This window comes from Phoxinus phoxinus (genome assembly GCF_949152265.1).
Source record: "Phoxinus phoxinus genome assembly, chromosome: 23".
NCBI classification, from domain to species: domain Eukaryota; kingdom Metazoa; phylum Chordata; class Actinopteri; order Cypriniformes; family Leuciscidae; genus Phoxinus; species Phoxinus phoxinus.
The window spans coordinates 820,850-837,306 of record NC_136898.1 but is presented as its reverse complement, the minus strand read 5'-3'; the positions used below and the strand labels follow the sequence as shown (position 1 = coordinate 837,306).

The following is a 16,457-nucleotide window of genomic DNA, read 5'->3' as shown; positions in this document are numbered from 1 at the left end:
TTATTGTTATCGTTAATTAAATATGCTTTCATTTGCATACATTTCTAGAACTTTGAACAAATTTTGTAAAATTTTGTCAAAATTGTTTCGTTTTGTAAGAGATATTTTTATTTATTGTTATTGTTAATTAAATATGCTTTCATTTGCATACATTTCCAGAACTTTGAACAAATTTGTTTAGTTTTGTTCACATATTAGGAGTTTGCATTGGAATTGAAACCTACAGACGCAAATAAATAAAGTTCAATGAAACAAACACTTAAAAGTGTATTTTGGATGCTTTCTTCAACTAGTCTGAAATAACACGTTATGAAAAGCTAAACAGTCCAAAATCTCAAAATTGAACAGTGCATGAACAAAATAAATATGTTTTTGCTTGTAGAGTCTCGCAGATGATCAAGCAGCAGGTTTAGTTGGTAACACTTTATAGTAAGGTTCATTAGTTAACATGAACTAAGAATGAACAATACTTCTTCAGCATTTATTAATCTTAGTTACTATTAATTTCAACATTTACTAATACATTACATTAGTTAATGCACTGGGAACTAACATGAACAGACAATGAACAGCTGTATTATTATTAACTAACATTAACAAAGATTAATAAATACTGTAACTAATATATTGCTCATTAACCAATGTTAACTAATGAACCTTATTGTAAAGTGTTAGCTTTTAGTTTGAACTTCTCTCATTATAAGTGACAAATGATAAGCAGTGTGTTGTATATTACAAGTAGGATGTGCAATAGAAAACGGAGTAATTTACAACAAGTAAATATACATGAGGCCTAAATAAAATGCAGTTAGCTTCTGGACGTTTTATACACTAAACAGTCGTTTTCAGACTATCTGCATCCGCATTCCTTGACCACCATTCCTTCGTATTTATTATTTAACACCACAACGCCGTTATCGTTCAAGTAAAGGAGGGAAATGGGCTTTAACTCGGTCGGCACACAGCAAGCTTTCTGGGCCTTCTGAGGACTCTTCAGATTGAGCAGGGCTTGGATGATGGCGTGTTTGGTGGGCGTCACTTCGGGAGCGAGAGGATAGTCGCACACGCCACGACACGTGTACGCCTGATAACCAGCCGGCGCCAAGACGAAGTTATCCCAGCCGATATCCTTAAATTCCACGCGCATCTCGGCTATTCTGCAGTCTTCCGCTGCAGCGCTGCGCCGGACTCTCGAGACGTCGTTGATTGAGCGCACCTGCTCCTCATTGCTCCTCAGTTCGTTGTTCTCTTCCTTCATTCGATAGCTTTGGTCATCCGAGAAGACGATTAGCAACGGCTCATGTTGTCCATCAGGATTCTTGTCAATGTCAAGGTCTTCCTTCGTATTCCTAAACGCGTTTTCAATGTGAACCTCTAGCCTAGGGGTCACGATATTGAGCTTTCGCCAATGCTGAACAGCGTTCGTCATGTCAAAGACTTCCCATCCGCTCTCCTCACGGTGAACGTGCTTCGACGCCAGCGGATCTCGCTCACCTGTCCCGTAGCGTCCGGCCCGATGCGTGTCGAATACGCTCACCTGCCACCCGGAGCCGATGCGCTGGACCGAGTCTCTCTGGAGGAGTGTGTGCAGGCGCAGCTCGGCGCTGACCACACGCTCGTGTTGCGGCACTGAGAGGTTGAACAGGAGGCGGTGTGTTCGCAGGCTCTTGCTCAAGGTGTGGTCTGTGAAAAAGACATGGTTTAATTGAGATTAATTTTTAAAATTTTTTAAACAACAACACCTTTTGTCTGATGTCAATCTGGATAAGGAACAAACAGACACCAGGATATAAAGAAACATTTAGATTTTTTATGTAACGAATTGTTAAATAATAATAATAATAAGTGTGATTAAAATAACCATAGGTTTTAATTGTAAAAAGAATAATAATAATTATGACAATAATAATGTTATATATAAATAATATAAAATTATTAAAAACAATTTTTTAAATAATAATGATTCATGTCATTATTAAAATATTATGATACTAATAATATACATTATTATTATAATACAAACACCAGGAGAAAAACAAGAAACATTACAATTTTTAATTTAAAGAATGGTTAAATAATAATAATAATAAGTGTAAATAAAATAATCATTGGTGTTAATTGTAAAAAAAAGAATATATAATATTATATATAAATAATAATTAACATAGTTTATTTTAAATAATAATATTAATTTAATAATATAAATTATTATTATAATACAAACACCAGGAGAAAAACAAGAAACATTTAATTTTCTTATTTAAAGAATAGTTAAATAATAATAATAATAATTAATATTATTACTAAAATATTATAATACTAACTATATATATTACTATAATAATACAAACACCAGGAGAAAAACAAGAAGGTTAAATAATAATAATAATAATAATAAGTATTATTAAAATGATAATGATAATATTTATAAAAAAACATTTTAAGATTTTTATTTTAAATAATATTAATTCATATATTTATTAAAATATTATAATACGAATCATATACATTTTAATAATAATCATAAAAAAAATATTTACAAATATTAATAATCATATATATTAAACAATACAAGACTAATAATATAAAACAATATTAAAATAATGATCACATCATTTTTAAATTAAAGAATGTTTAAATAATTATAATATAATGATAATTATCATTTCAAATAATAAATTGCGAAAGTCATTTCAGAATAAAACATTTTTTTTTTAAATATTATAATTATTTCTGAAATATTGCACAAGAACAAAAGCATGAAAAAAGGATGGGGGGGGGGAAATGCACAATACTCAGAAATACTCAATAATAAATAAATCACAATTGATGAACTTAGCAACATTGACAGTTAAACTGAACTGATCTGAATAATGACACTTGTCTTCTGAACAGCTGCTCATTTTGTTTCATAATTGATCAATTTTGTTATTTTATTGTTTATTAAAGCGAAGCTTCTTCTGTATTTATTGATTCATTTAGTTACTTTGTTTATTAATATGAAGATTCTGTATTTTTGATGAATTGTTACTTTATTGTTTATTCATATGAAGCTTCTGTATTTATTGTTCGATTTTGTAATTTTATTGTTTATTAATGTGAAGCTTCTGTATTTATAGATGAATTTTGTTATTTTATTGTTTATTAATGTGAAGCTTCTGTATTTATTGATGAATTGTGTTACTTTATTGTTTATTAATATGAAGCTTCTGTGTTTATTAATTTTGTAATTGTATTGTTTATTAATATGAAGCTTCTGTATTTATTGATGAATTTTGTAATTTTATTGTTTAATAATGTGAAGCTTCTGTATTTAATTATGAATTTTATTGTTTATTATGAAGCTTCTGTATTTGTTGATGAATTTTGTTATTTTATTGTTTATTAATGTGAAGCTTCTGTATTTATTGTTCAATTTTGTTGTTTTATTGTTTATTATTGTGAAGCTTCTTCTGAATTTATTGATGAATTTTGTTACTTTAATGTTTATTAATATGAAGCTTCTGTATTTATTGATGAATTTTGTTATTTTATTGTTTATTAATGGTAAGCTTCTGTATTTATTGAAGAATTTTGTTATTTTATTAATGGTAATTTTGTTATTTTATTGTTTATTAATGTGAAGCTTCTGTATTTACTGATGAATTTAGTAATTTTACTGTTTATTAATGTGAAGCTTCTGTATTTATTGATGAATTTTGTAATTTTATTGTTTATTAATGTGAAGCTTCTGTATTTATTGATACATTTTGTAATTTTACTGTTTATTAATGTGAAGCTTCTACATAAATACAGTTAAAAACAAACAAACTAGGAAGATTCCTTTGCTTGTCGTAACTAACGTTTGTTTATGAGCCGAACCGGGATTAGCTGAAGGTAAACGTGCATCACCTTCGTTCCTGAAGCTCCTCACGATGTTAGCGGGCGGCGTGGCGCTCCCGTCGTTGGCGAACCGGTTGTACAGTTCCAGCATGTACTCGGGAGGTTTGGTGCGGCTGGAGCGCGGCTTCAATCCGGGCCCCGGATCCGTCAGGTTCAGCATGTGGAGGACCTGCCCCAGAACCTCCTGCATGTCCACACGCTCCTCCAGACGAGGGATCGGGCCGCAGCGACCCCACGACCCCAGCAGAACACAGAGGCCCAGCACTCCGGGGAACACAGACAGAGCCATGAGCACGGGTGCGAGTTGTTAGGATGATGTGGTGTGAGGTCTCGGACACCTGGTGTTTGCGCCGGTCCGGTCCGGTCTCTCCCTCGGCCCCTGACAGGTTGATGTGCCGTGAGAAGAGAAACAGCCTCGTCCTTGTGGATCTTGTGATCGGGGATAGAGGGCAGGACTGCGTTGTCGACCCGCTTGTGCTGACAAGTTTGGAGATGTTGCCACTTGGCCTTTTCTGAGGGCCACTGGGTTCCTCACACTTTCTGTATCTTTTTTCCATGCATGCCTTTCTCAGCTCCAACGTATATACGTTCTGACTACATGCAATTCATATTTACATTGAGTCTTATCCACACTCTTCAAAATAAAGGTTTGACAAAGAGGGTTTTTCACAGCGATTCCACATAAGAGCCATTTCTTAAAAGTCCCCCTGTAGTCAATCATTCCATCCCTTAAAACTCATCTTTGACACCAAAATGACGTTTTTTACTTGAAAAATATTCCTCATGCCTTAAAATATCTTGAATGTAACTCGACACCCTCGCCTCATTTAGTATGCGTGGTTCTATGAATATGCAAATGAGCCCCGAATCCACTCACTCACTCAGAGATCCACTGGTGGACGATCACACGTTGATCTGATTGGTCAAGGTAGTGTGTGACGTCAGAAACACCAGCGATTTCAAACCGTGTTTTTGAGACTGTCTTTGGTTCACTGCAGTTTTAAGCAGAAAATACTCAGCAATGCTGTCCACTTATGAATTTATGGAAGCGTGTTTCCGCCACAGAATAACATTTTAAAAGATAATTGCGACCTTTTTATCTCACAATTGCGATATATATGAAGTCCAATTCTGAGAAAAAAAGTCAGTCTTTCTTTCCTTTGAATTGAACTTTATATTACATAATTGTGAATATATATATCATGCAATTGACCCTTCGCAGGGAGCTTGATTGACAGGTGATCTGACCAATCATACTTCACCATCCGGACAAAGCAGTCAGGAGAGTTAGTAGATTACCGTTGGAGGATTTGAGCTTGAGAAGCGGAGTGTACTGACGTCTCTCCGCGGTTAAAACAACATTCCTTCTGATGTTCATTCATGTTTATTTGATGCTATAAATGAACTAGAAGAAGAGATGATCGGTTCACGAGCGGCTTTAACTGAGCGATCTGACACACACATTAAAGAGCCACAAAACGCTATTTATTGTTTACATTTCTTTTAAAAATGACCAAATTTGAAAGGTGAGACTTTGTTTGATATCAAAAGTAACCGAAAAGTAAGCTGGGGCCGGTTTCACAAAGATAGACTTTGACACTATGGCTTAGATATAGTAGATAGTCAGACTTCAGATAGACATCTAAATCAGACCGTTTCACAAAGCACTTAAGACTTTGACTATCTTAAGTAGGACTACACTGCAATGCATTCTGGGTAAACTAAGATACTTTTCAAAACAAAAAACATGGCGGATCGAGTAAGCGCATTCAGCCGCTCAGTGCAGTTTATCCCAGCAGAAAATATGTTTGTTGGAGGATTATAACAGTTACAAGGACATTTTACTTGGGAAGTTTAGCGGAGAATGTAGTAACAAGAAGAAATGTTTGGGAAAAGATTGCTATGACAGTTAACAGCGTTAATCCGACCGTTGAGCGTTAAAGACGTACAGAAAAGATACAAAAACGAAACCGACGATGAAGTCGTCATTATTATATATCTCCAGTAGTTACTGCGGTCCCTAAAAACCCGTTCCCTTCTCAGCGCTCTCCACGTCTCTGCAAACCACAAATTATGAGCCGTTTTCCCTTTTCTTTCGGCTGTCTGTGATGTAACTGGTTGTTACTGCTGGTTGCCAAGGTAACAGAGTCTTAGACCGAAGTTAGCCTGGGGGGAAGGTGTCTCATTTTTTTTGGTCTAATTTAAGGCAGTCTTTATTTTTGTGAAACAGTCTAACTTGCATTAGACTAGTCTATGAGCAGATTTTAGACTTGTCTAACACTATAGACCGGTCTAAAATAGCTTTGTGAAACCGGCCCCTGGTCTGTGTCTGTCAGTGTGTTGTCAGTGTCTCTCTGCTCCGCGATGTGTTTTTCACTGCGTGACAACACGGTGTGTGTGAGAGTGGCGTAGCTTGTCGGACATAGCGACAGTAACTAAGGGGGCGGGTCTTTGCGAACGGTCAATTGTGACTTTATATCACGCAATTGTGACTTTATAACACGCAATTGTGACTTTATAACACGCAATTGTGACTTTATATCACGCAATTGTGACTTTATAACACGCAATTGTGACTTTATATCACGCAATTGTGACTTTATATTGTGCAATTCTGAGATAAAAAGTCAGAATTGTGAGAATAAATCTCAATTACCTTTTTAATTTTTTATTCTGTGGCGGAAACAATCTTCCATATGAATTTGCACATGTTTGTCTTAAAGCAGATTAAAAACACCACAAAGAAACAATATAAACAACATTAAAAGCTGTATTTTCACATTTTAAACTTTAAGACTTTAAAACTATTGTTTTAGCATTAAAAACATTTTAGTAATCTGAAGAACCTTTTTCCACTATTTGGTGCATTTGAAAGGTGGATGTTAAAGGTTCATTATGGAAACCATCGATGCAAATAAACCTTTTTTCCTGTTTGTAAGAGTCAACAGATGACAAACATTCAAGAAAAGTGATTCCTGTACAAAAAAATACAAATAAGTGCTGTAAAACCAGATGCAAATACAATGTTATTTTGCAGCTGAATCTGTAACATCACATCACAGCAAAACAAGACCGTCTGCTGATTTGACCGTGCAATCTGAATTTAATGTTATTATAAATATTCACAAACAAATGACTTATGAGGCAGTTCCTTTTAACAAATGAATGCAAAATAATTCCGATTTTTTTGTTTTTTGTTTTCTTACAGTGAAGCTGCTTAGAAACATTCTGTATTGCATAAAGCGCTGTATATACAGTATATAAATGACAAGCTACAAAAATACAGCAGTATTACAAAACAACCACTAGGCGTCAGTGTAAAGGCATGCAGTTGATTTGTAATGCAATGCAGGTTTACTGTAAGACTATAATTTTAATAGCATTATCAGTTTGATGAGATAATGTGCACTCAAGCATCACTTTGATAGAGAGGTTTAAAGAGCACAATAAGGGCTAATTAAGGACTGGATTGCTGTGATTGGGAAATCATAACCAGCTCGCACATTAGTTTTCCTGACGCTTGATTTGAGCGCTTGATTACGCCTCCCTGCAGGCGGCTGACACCGGCATTTATTGTGTTTTTCTGTCGGTGTATACAGCGTCAGAGACACACGCATCGCATTCATCCACAACAGCCATGCAGTGATAAACGTGGAGTGGTTTTAAAATAAGTTGCACAATGTACGGCGGCACAATGGAGGAACGGTGATGCAAATGATCTCGACGGGAAGGGTTTAATCGCAGGATTGACTGAGATGCACAGATGAGATTACAGTCGTTTGCCAGTCTCCAGCTGTGCTGTTCAGCCAGACGAGAGATTCAACAGCACACCGCCAACACTAGAGACAACAGCTGAAGGACAGGACGGCTCACTCGTACATGTAGAGAGAACATTTTAGGCTTTCCCATTACGAGATCATTTTATGATTTTCTTTTAACCCCTTATATTGGCATCAGCCATTACATATTTAAAACATATCTAAACCTAAACTAATCTTGACAAACTATATATAATTTGAAAGCGTACGATCTCTAGTTTACATATTTGGTGACTGATTTCCAAAATAAATGACAGAGGAGCCGTAATTTATCAATTTACAACAAGAATATGTTCACACTCCTAAGGCGTGTTCAGACCTTTATTTTGAAATAGTGATGAACATGAAAAATCATGAAAGAATGGTAGAAACCTCCGTTTGTTTTCATGCCAAGAGTTCAAAAGATAGCATCCATTCAATTATTTTAGAAAAAAAGCTCTGAAAATGTTTTAAATATAAAGAAAATAATAATAGATTCAGCATTAGTGATGTGGCGGCGAGCTATAATGCACATACGGGATCTTTTGTGTTTCTTAGAGGTTGAGTTCATTTCAAAATCTGCCAAACTTCCAATACTACTTCTGAATAGGATGTCTACTTCATAAATTGTATGAAAATTGTAAAAAATAATGGTTCAGACTCAAACCACTGAACCATGGAGATGGACGCGCCCTTATATGTGCAGTAATGTCCACTAGTGGAGAAGTGTGGTACTGCGCCCAAACTAAATCTCACTGAACGCTTATTTTTTGAGATATCAACCTAACATTTGAAACACAACTTGTTCAGATTTTTGCCTTTGATTTTTTTTAACAGTTTTAGAGTCACCCAGGTTTTGAAAATATATATTTTATATAAAATATGAATAATAAAATTTTCAACATTGTACATTTTCATAAACTCAAACTTATAGAGTTTCATCCTTCCCTCAGGTCATTTTGAACCCATTTTGATTAAAAAAAAAAACAATAATAATTAGTGTTCATCGGAGGGTCAGGACTTTTGTCACACTTGAACCACGAATACATTTGTTTTTTTTTCATTTGTGGGAGTTGACCTAAAAATACTCAAAATTAAAACTAAAAATGCTAAAACTTTACCAATAAATTATTTTATAATGTCTACATGTGTATCTGAATGCACACTGAAGTTAACTTACTTTAGGACCCAGCGGAACAGCTCATTTGCTCCATATAGAGATATAAGCCCATCTAGAGTCATGAAATATCATGTTATATAATTTATTTCCACAAGAGGTCGGCAAAGACATACAATGTAAGATATTTAGAGCTGAATTAAAAGGGTTATGCATGAGTTATTTTGAATTTAAAGTTGAAAGAATGTGAGGAATGTGCCTAAATTACTATTTATTTAATGTATAATGTATTTATTTTATGTTTTTAATACGCTTTAAGACAAAGCATGTGTAAGTTCATAAGTGGACAGCATTGCTGAGTATTTTCTGCTTAAAACTGCAGTGAACCAAAGACAGTCTCAAAAACACGGTTTGAAATCGCTGGTGTTTCTGACGTCACACACTACCTTGACCAATCAGATCAACGTGTGATCGTCCACCAGTGGATCTCTGAGTGAGTGAGTGAGTGGAGGCGGGGCTCATTTGCATATTCATAGAACTGCGTATACTAAATGAGGCGAGGGTGTCGAGTTACATTCAAGATATTTTAAGACATGAAGACATTTTGTTTTCAAGGAAAAAACTTTTAAATATGTAATTTGGGTGATCAAAGATGAGTTTTATGGGATAAAATGATTGACTACACCAATTCAACTTTACCTGAATAGGTGTATCTGTAGGGACTTTACCTATTTGCATGTCTTTGTTTAATTCAGTTTAGTTCAGCATAAATCTGTTAATTGTGAAAACAATTACATTTATTTTAGTTTAAAAGTATGAACATGAAATATGGCTAGCTGTGGAACAAGCAATATTCAATTAGTTAAAATGTATGAGAATGAAACATTGCATTTATATATATATATATATCTGCTATAATAGCTATTGTGTAAAACACATTCAGTTTATTACAGAAATCTGACCGGTTTCATTCATATATGACTGACAAATATGCATAGCATTAAGTTTATTAGTTAGTTTATGCTAAAACTGTAATTTTATATGCAAATCAAATACATAAATCTTCAATTTGGGCATTTTTTGAGACCAAGAGGAAGAGTTTTGAGAGTCTGACTTCTGACTCTCCTCTTACTGTCAAAAATCAAGCCCATAAACTGGTCAATCTGTCCATCACGACCCAAGCGACGTGGCGTCATCCTTAGACTTTTTTTTACAATCATAAATCTTTTTTGTGTGTGCAATCATATGATTGCAGCGGCATGAGTCCATCAGCCCACTGACCGTCACTGGCTCCGTGTGGTCGGCGCTCCAGCGATGGGCTATTAACCCCGTACAGCCCGACAGGAGGAATAATAATCCACCTTCACTGTAATGTAAAGTTTACTGAATATTAAAGAGTTTGCATATGTGTTTTATATTGAGTATCATATTTGATCCATCTGGCCTATTTAGTTGAAAATATTGAGAATATAAAGGGGGAAAAAACAGCTCAATTTTACTCAAACTGAGCAAAAATATCCTGCAGATGCTGATATTTAATAATGTAAATCAATGAGCTGTTTATAACAGTATAGCTGATACTCACATGTATATCATTATCATTCATCACTATTTCTGCCAATAATGTCTTAGAAAGATTATATTTAAATATCTTAGTTTTATGATCAAAGCTCTGTAGTTGTGTAAAATATATAATGCAACGCAACGCAATGATTATTGATAAACCTTCCTCAAATTCCACTTTCAACCCTTTATGAAATTGTTTAGGATATGAAAAAAAAGGTTTTTGTAAAGTTTATTCAAATGCTTCATAGTTCATACTTCAAGCGCGCTTTAGTACACACACACACACACGCACACATGCACACACACACGTACGCACACACACACTTTATCTGAAATAGAAAGCTTTTGAATGTTCAACATTTTGGAGTCAGTAAGAATTGTTTTTGGAAAGAAAAACTAAAGAAACAATACATTTTCATTCAGCAAGCACATATTAAATTGATAGAAAGCGACAGTAAAGACATTTATAATGTTATAAAAGTTTTCCATTTCAAATAAATGCTGTTCTTTTGAACTTTTTATTCATCAAACAATCCTGTTTTTTTTTTTACTGTTTTTAGCACCGATAATAATCCTAAATGTTTGTTGAGCATCAAATCATCATATTACACTGATTTCTGAAGGTTCATGTGACACTGAAGACTGGAGTGATATAAATGTCGCAATTAATTAAGTCGTAATTGCAAGAAAAGTCTTCATTGTCATCAGATTACGACTTCATTGCAACTTTTTCTGACTCTTTTTTTCACAATTGCAAGTTTATTTCAATTCTAAGAAGTTACAATGCGTGAACATTTTCATAAAACGAGTCGACACCGGGAATGAAGAAAGTGATCAGCATGATTGATATTCAAAATGGTCAGCAAGCGCTGCTTTGGTTGACAACACAGTCGGCTTTAGTCGCCGCTAGGTCCTTGCTAAGATCAAAGCAAACACACCATGTATATGTGACCCTATAGTTCTTATTCGATCTACGTCATGAATGTTCGCGGCGGCCATGTTGTTGACATAGAATCCACGGCAACTGTCAGTCTGTCAATTGAAAAGGGAGGCAGGGTCGGTATTATCGCTGTATCTTTTTTTTTTTTTTTTTAACAGCGCGATGGTGTGTTGTGTAATACACTGCTGTTCTAACAACAGCAAGAAGAAGTTAGTTTTTATGCGATACCGACTGTCAGAAAACGTGAAGGGAAGGAGACAGAGGAGTGAGCCAGCGCAGGAGAGACTTGGCTTGATTTAATATTGGCTCATTTGGATAAATATTAGGTAGGCTACACAAGATAGGCATTCATTTTTCTCAAGAAAAAAACAACTCACCTAATGCTGTAAACATACAAAGAGAGATATGCGTTTTTTTTTTATTATAATAACTTTATTACATATTATATTTTTACTTATATCATTAAAGTACACATATTTAGCAAAATACTCTCTATATCTCTCCAGCTGTTTTATTGACCCCTTTGTTTGTTTGATTGATTGGTCGATATTATGTATGAGGAATATACATTTCGGTAAGTTGTACTGTATCTTTCAACATTGTTCATTTGTGTTTATTTACTAGCTAACGTTAGAGATGATCGGTTCACGTGCCGCTAGGGATCTGTCGCGTCACATTTACAAGCGCCAAAGCGGTATTTATTTTTTGAATTTCGTAATAAAAGTGACAGAACCTGAGAGCTGAGATTTTTTAGATCATAAGTAACTACTCTGTCTAGTCTGTCGGTCTCCGTGTCCTCTTTGCGTCACGATTTTTCTAGGCTATGCGTGAGAAAATGGATGTGTGGCGTGAGAGCGTGTGGAAAGTGTGCTTCACGGTGAATGCGTGAGAGTTGGCAGCTCTGAATAAATATCCGGATAAGTTACAGCTGGCAATAAGGACGAATCTTTACTTAAGGCTATTGGGTCTATTTGATATGGGTCCACGCCAATCTAGCTGATCTTCTCTTGATATAGACGAGATGAAGCCGTTAGGCTACGGCTCCCCTCAACTAAAATCTGCGTGCGGCTACGGGCAGGACAGATGTCATGTCAACAATATGGCCGCGGTTAGCTACTTCCGGTGTTTGCGAATAAGGCCTATACTACAAAATCAGTCACATTGGTCAATTTTTTTCAATTGAGATGTATGCATAATCTGAAAGCTGAATAAATAATATCTCCATTGATGTGTGGTGTGTTAGGATAGGACAATATTTGGTCGAGACACAACTATTGAAAATCTGGAATCTGAGGAGCAAAAAAATCAAAACATTGAGAAAATCTCCTTTAAAGTTGTGCATTTATGTTCACGATTGTGCTGCATTCACTCACAAAAATACATGTTTTATATATTTACGGTAGGACATTTACTAAATATCTTCATGGAACATGATCTTAATATCCTCATGATTTTTGGCATAATAGAAAAATGTCTAATTTTGACCCATAGTGTACAGTTGGCTATTGCCACAGATATACCCGTGCGGCTCCAGACTGGTGCTGTGATCCAGAGTCACATGTGAGGATTATTCCTCAGGTAAACGTCTGATATATGAACTGTCAGTCTTGTAAGTAACACAACAGCAAGACAAACAACATCCAAAAATAAAAGCGCAACATGGTTTACTTCAGTGTACACTGTACAAGAAAACAAATAAAACCATATGAAAATCTCACAATGTTCCACTCAGATTAATGCCATCATGATGAATGACTGACTTCATGTGCAGTTTTCTCTTGCACATGTCACAAATCAAAATTAAAGTGTATAAATCTTACTCCGCATTACATTTTCAGCTCAATTTGCTAAAGAAAATATGTGAAGTCAACATGAACCGGCTCATTTACTTCTGTAATGACATATTTGGAGTAGAAACTAACAGGATATACAATGACAACAACAACAAAAAAAGTAGGGCATTGATTTTAAATCAATCGTAATCTTCAATTACTCAGAATAACTTCCTCTTGCTGATGATGTGGGCGGGGCAACCTGTCACTCACATGACATCAGCCAATAGCAAACCACAACCATCCAATCAATTACTCAAGGACACAATCAAGCCCCGCCCACATGTGTTCTTGTTCCTGAAGCGCTTCTCTCGATATATACAGAACAATAGAGAAGAAAACACCAGCGCAACTTCCACTTTAATGCTGACTTTAATGAGTTGTGGTGTCTGTAAATATAATAAACGTTTAGCTAACTGTGATTTTGTATATGTACATTTCTGAAATACATAACTTACACAGTTTCCTCTGATCACACATCACTCTACATTATAATGTGGACTCAAGCTGCTTTGAAACGATGTGTATTGTGAAAAGCGCTGTACAGATAAACATGAATTGAATTGTAAATGACAGTAGAGTGGAGTGAGATGTAGTTTAAGCTAAACACTAAAAAACACATCTGAGGCTCTGAGGACATTCGATTTTCATCTCCAGGTCCGTAAACAGAGTAATCCTTCATATTCCAGCATATTATTTTTGCAGGTCAAGAACACAAGCAGCTCGATCTCTCCTGGGAAATTATGACTCGGAGTCGTGAGGAAGGCACACAGCGCTGTAATTTACTGCAGGTGTGTGTAGTTTTCCTGTAATTTTCTCAGAAATTGGTTCCGTTGTCAATAGGTCTTTTGTTTTTCTATAGAGAAAGAGAACAATTAATTTCGCTCCTCAAATGTCAGCACGCGCCCATTTCACCCGTAAAGCCAAACGGTGAAAAGCCTCGGATGATAATCATAATTTAATGCAGAGACAATTGTTTGAACCGTCATTAAGGAAAGTCATTTTCCTGGGGATGTTGTCATCTCTTCTCTGAGGGGCTGTGTACACACGACACCGGTTTCAACTAAAAATGTAAAACAAGTATGCGTTTTGGCCGGTCATTTACACGAAAACGGCGTTTTGGGCGCTCAAACTTTTTTAAAAAGTGTTTCAAAGTGGACGTTTTTGAAAACAGTCTCCGTGTAAACAATAAAAACACGAATCTCTGAAGACGCTGACGTCATGCACATGCGCATTACGAGTTCAGTCTATAGTGTTTCATCGCCATCTACTGGCCTGGCAGCAGAATACAGCGTTTTTAGATCCGTGTGAATGGGGATTGTTTTGATAATGGTGTCGTCTATACGCAGAAAGCCGCTTCAAGCTTATCGCTGTCGTGTAAACGTGCCCTTATTAAAACTTAATTTATCAAACACAGAACTGTATTTTTTGTACTATATATATATATATATATTAGGGCTGTCAAACGATTAAAATATTTAATCGCGATTAATCGCATTAATGTCATAGTTAACTCACGATTAATCGAATTAATGTCATAGTTAACTCACGATTAATCGAATTAATGTCATAGTTAACTCACGATTAATCGAATTAATGCTATAGTTAACTCACGATTAATCGAATTAATGTCATAGTTAACTCACGATTAATCGAATTAATGTCATAGTTAACTCACGATTAATCGCACATTTTTATCTATTCTAAATGTCTCTTGATTTCTTTTTGTCCCATTATTTTTTCTCATTGTAATGCTCTTATCAACATGGAAAAGTGGATCGGCTTGCTTTGTGCAAATGTTTTTTATTGAAAACAACATATACTGTGTTCAATTACACACTAACATTCTCACTTGGAGCAAATAATCTCACACAATGTAACTCTGTCCATCAATAAAAGGGTGAAAGAAATACTGACGAGGTAACGTTACTGATATTGACGAGTGGGAGGACAATTCGCATCAGTGTGTGTGTGTGTGTGCTTGGCCATCAAGTGGTATTTCAGACTGGACGTGCCGCGATGACAGCTCAGTTCACAATGACATAACACAGATCACTTTGGTCTTGTCAATAGAACCATTTGGCAACTTTTTAAAAGTAAACTTTACATTCAGAATCTTATTGGCCTCCATTTCGTCGTCTCGCGCTCATCATTCATCCTCTCAAAACGTAACGTTAAAGGCGGTCGCACACCGGACGAGAAGCGCAGCGCCGCGTATTTAAAAACACATTATTCTCTATGAGTGTACACACACCGGCGGCGCCATTCTGCGTATTTATTGCTGGCCATAAACTGAGAAAGCGCGCGTCCGATGTGCGATACGAGTTGTCCTAGACGCGGCTCGGGGCTGTGCTTCTCATCCACTCTTTGGCCGGTTCGCATCGCAAGACCAAACCAGTGTGTGCGGCGCGCCTGTTGTTTTGTTTCTGGTCTAGATCCGGTGTGGTGTTGTAGTTTTAATAACGTTACTAGTTGTTGCAAAAGCATGTGAAAAAAACGACAAAGTTTGCTAGGCGTTAATCTCGCGATAAAAAAAATTGACGCCGTTAAAATGGGTTTGGGTTAACGCCGTTAATAACGCGTTAACTGACAGCCCTAATATATATACACACAACACCAGATAACGAACTGAAACACACACTCACATATATACCGTATTTTCCGGAGTATACGGTAAGTCGCTTCGGAGTATAAGTCAAAAAATGCGTCACGAAGAGGAAAAAAAAACATATATAAGTCGCACTGGACTAGAAGTCGCATTTATTTAGAAATTTATATCACAAAATCCAAGACCAAGAACAGACATTTAATCTGAAAAGGCAAGTTATTCAGCTCCACAACAGCACACAGAAAAACAGCTAAATAGTGTCCGGTGTGTTAGCGTAACACATTAACAGTTATTCAGCTGCACAACAGCATAAAGAACATATACCTGAGGCTGAATAGGCTAAACTAACATAAGCCAGCGAGTCCAGCAAGTTACCGGTCAGCAAGTTCACCAAGCTCCCGATCTCACTCCTCAACACTGAATCCATTGAGTTCTTCCTCGGTGTCGCTTCTGAACAACTCCGCTAACTAGAGCGCCCTCTCACGGCTGTAGACGGTAATGTTTTCTCTCAGTTCATCTCAGTCAGTATGAATTCATTTTGATATATAAGTCGCACCTGACTATAAGTCGCAGGACCAGCCAAACTATGAAAAAAAGTATGATATAGTCCGGAAAATACGGTACATGTATATAATGTGATCACTGACTACTTTTGACAGAACACTACCGTTCAAAAGTTTAGGGTCCCAAATTAGCAAGAAATGAATATTGTTAT

At 35.9% G+C, this 16,457-nt stretch overlaps 1 protein-coding gene across 1 annotated transcript; it reads right to left on the bottom strand.

The window, feature by feature from the left end:
- Positions 1-662: 662 nt before the first annotated feature.
- On the bottom strand, positions 663-4,171 carry bmp10l (bone morphogenetic protein 10, like; the record flags this gene model as incomplete). The annotated part of the gene is made up of 2 exons (XM_079599048.1): positions 663-1,683; positions 3,892-4,171. 2 exons carry the CDS (start codon positions 4,169-4,171, stop codon positions 851-853), a joined length of 1,113 nt encoding a protein of 370 aa, XP_079455174.1. The 3' UTR covers positions 663-850.
- Between the last annotated feature and the right edge of the window lie 12,286 nt (positions 4,172-16,457).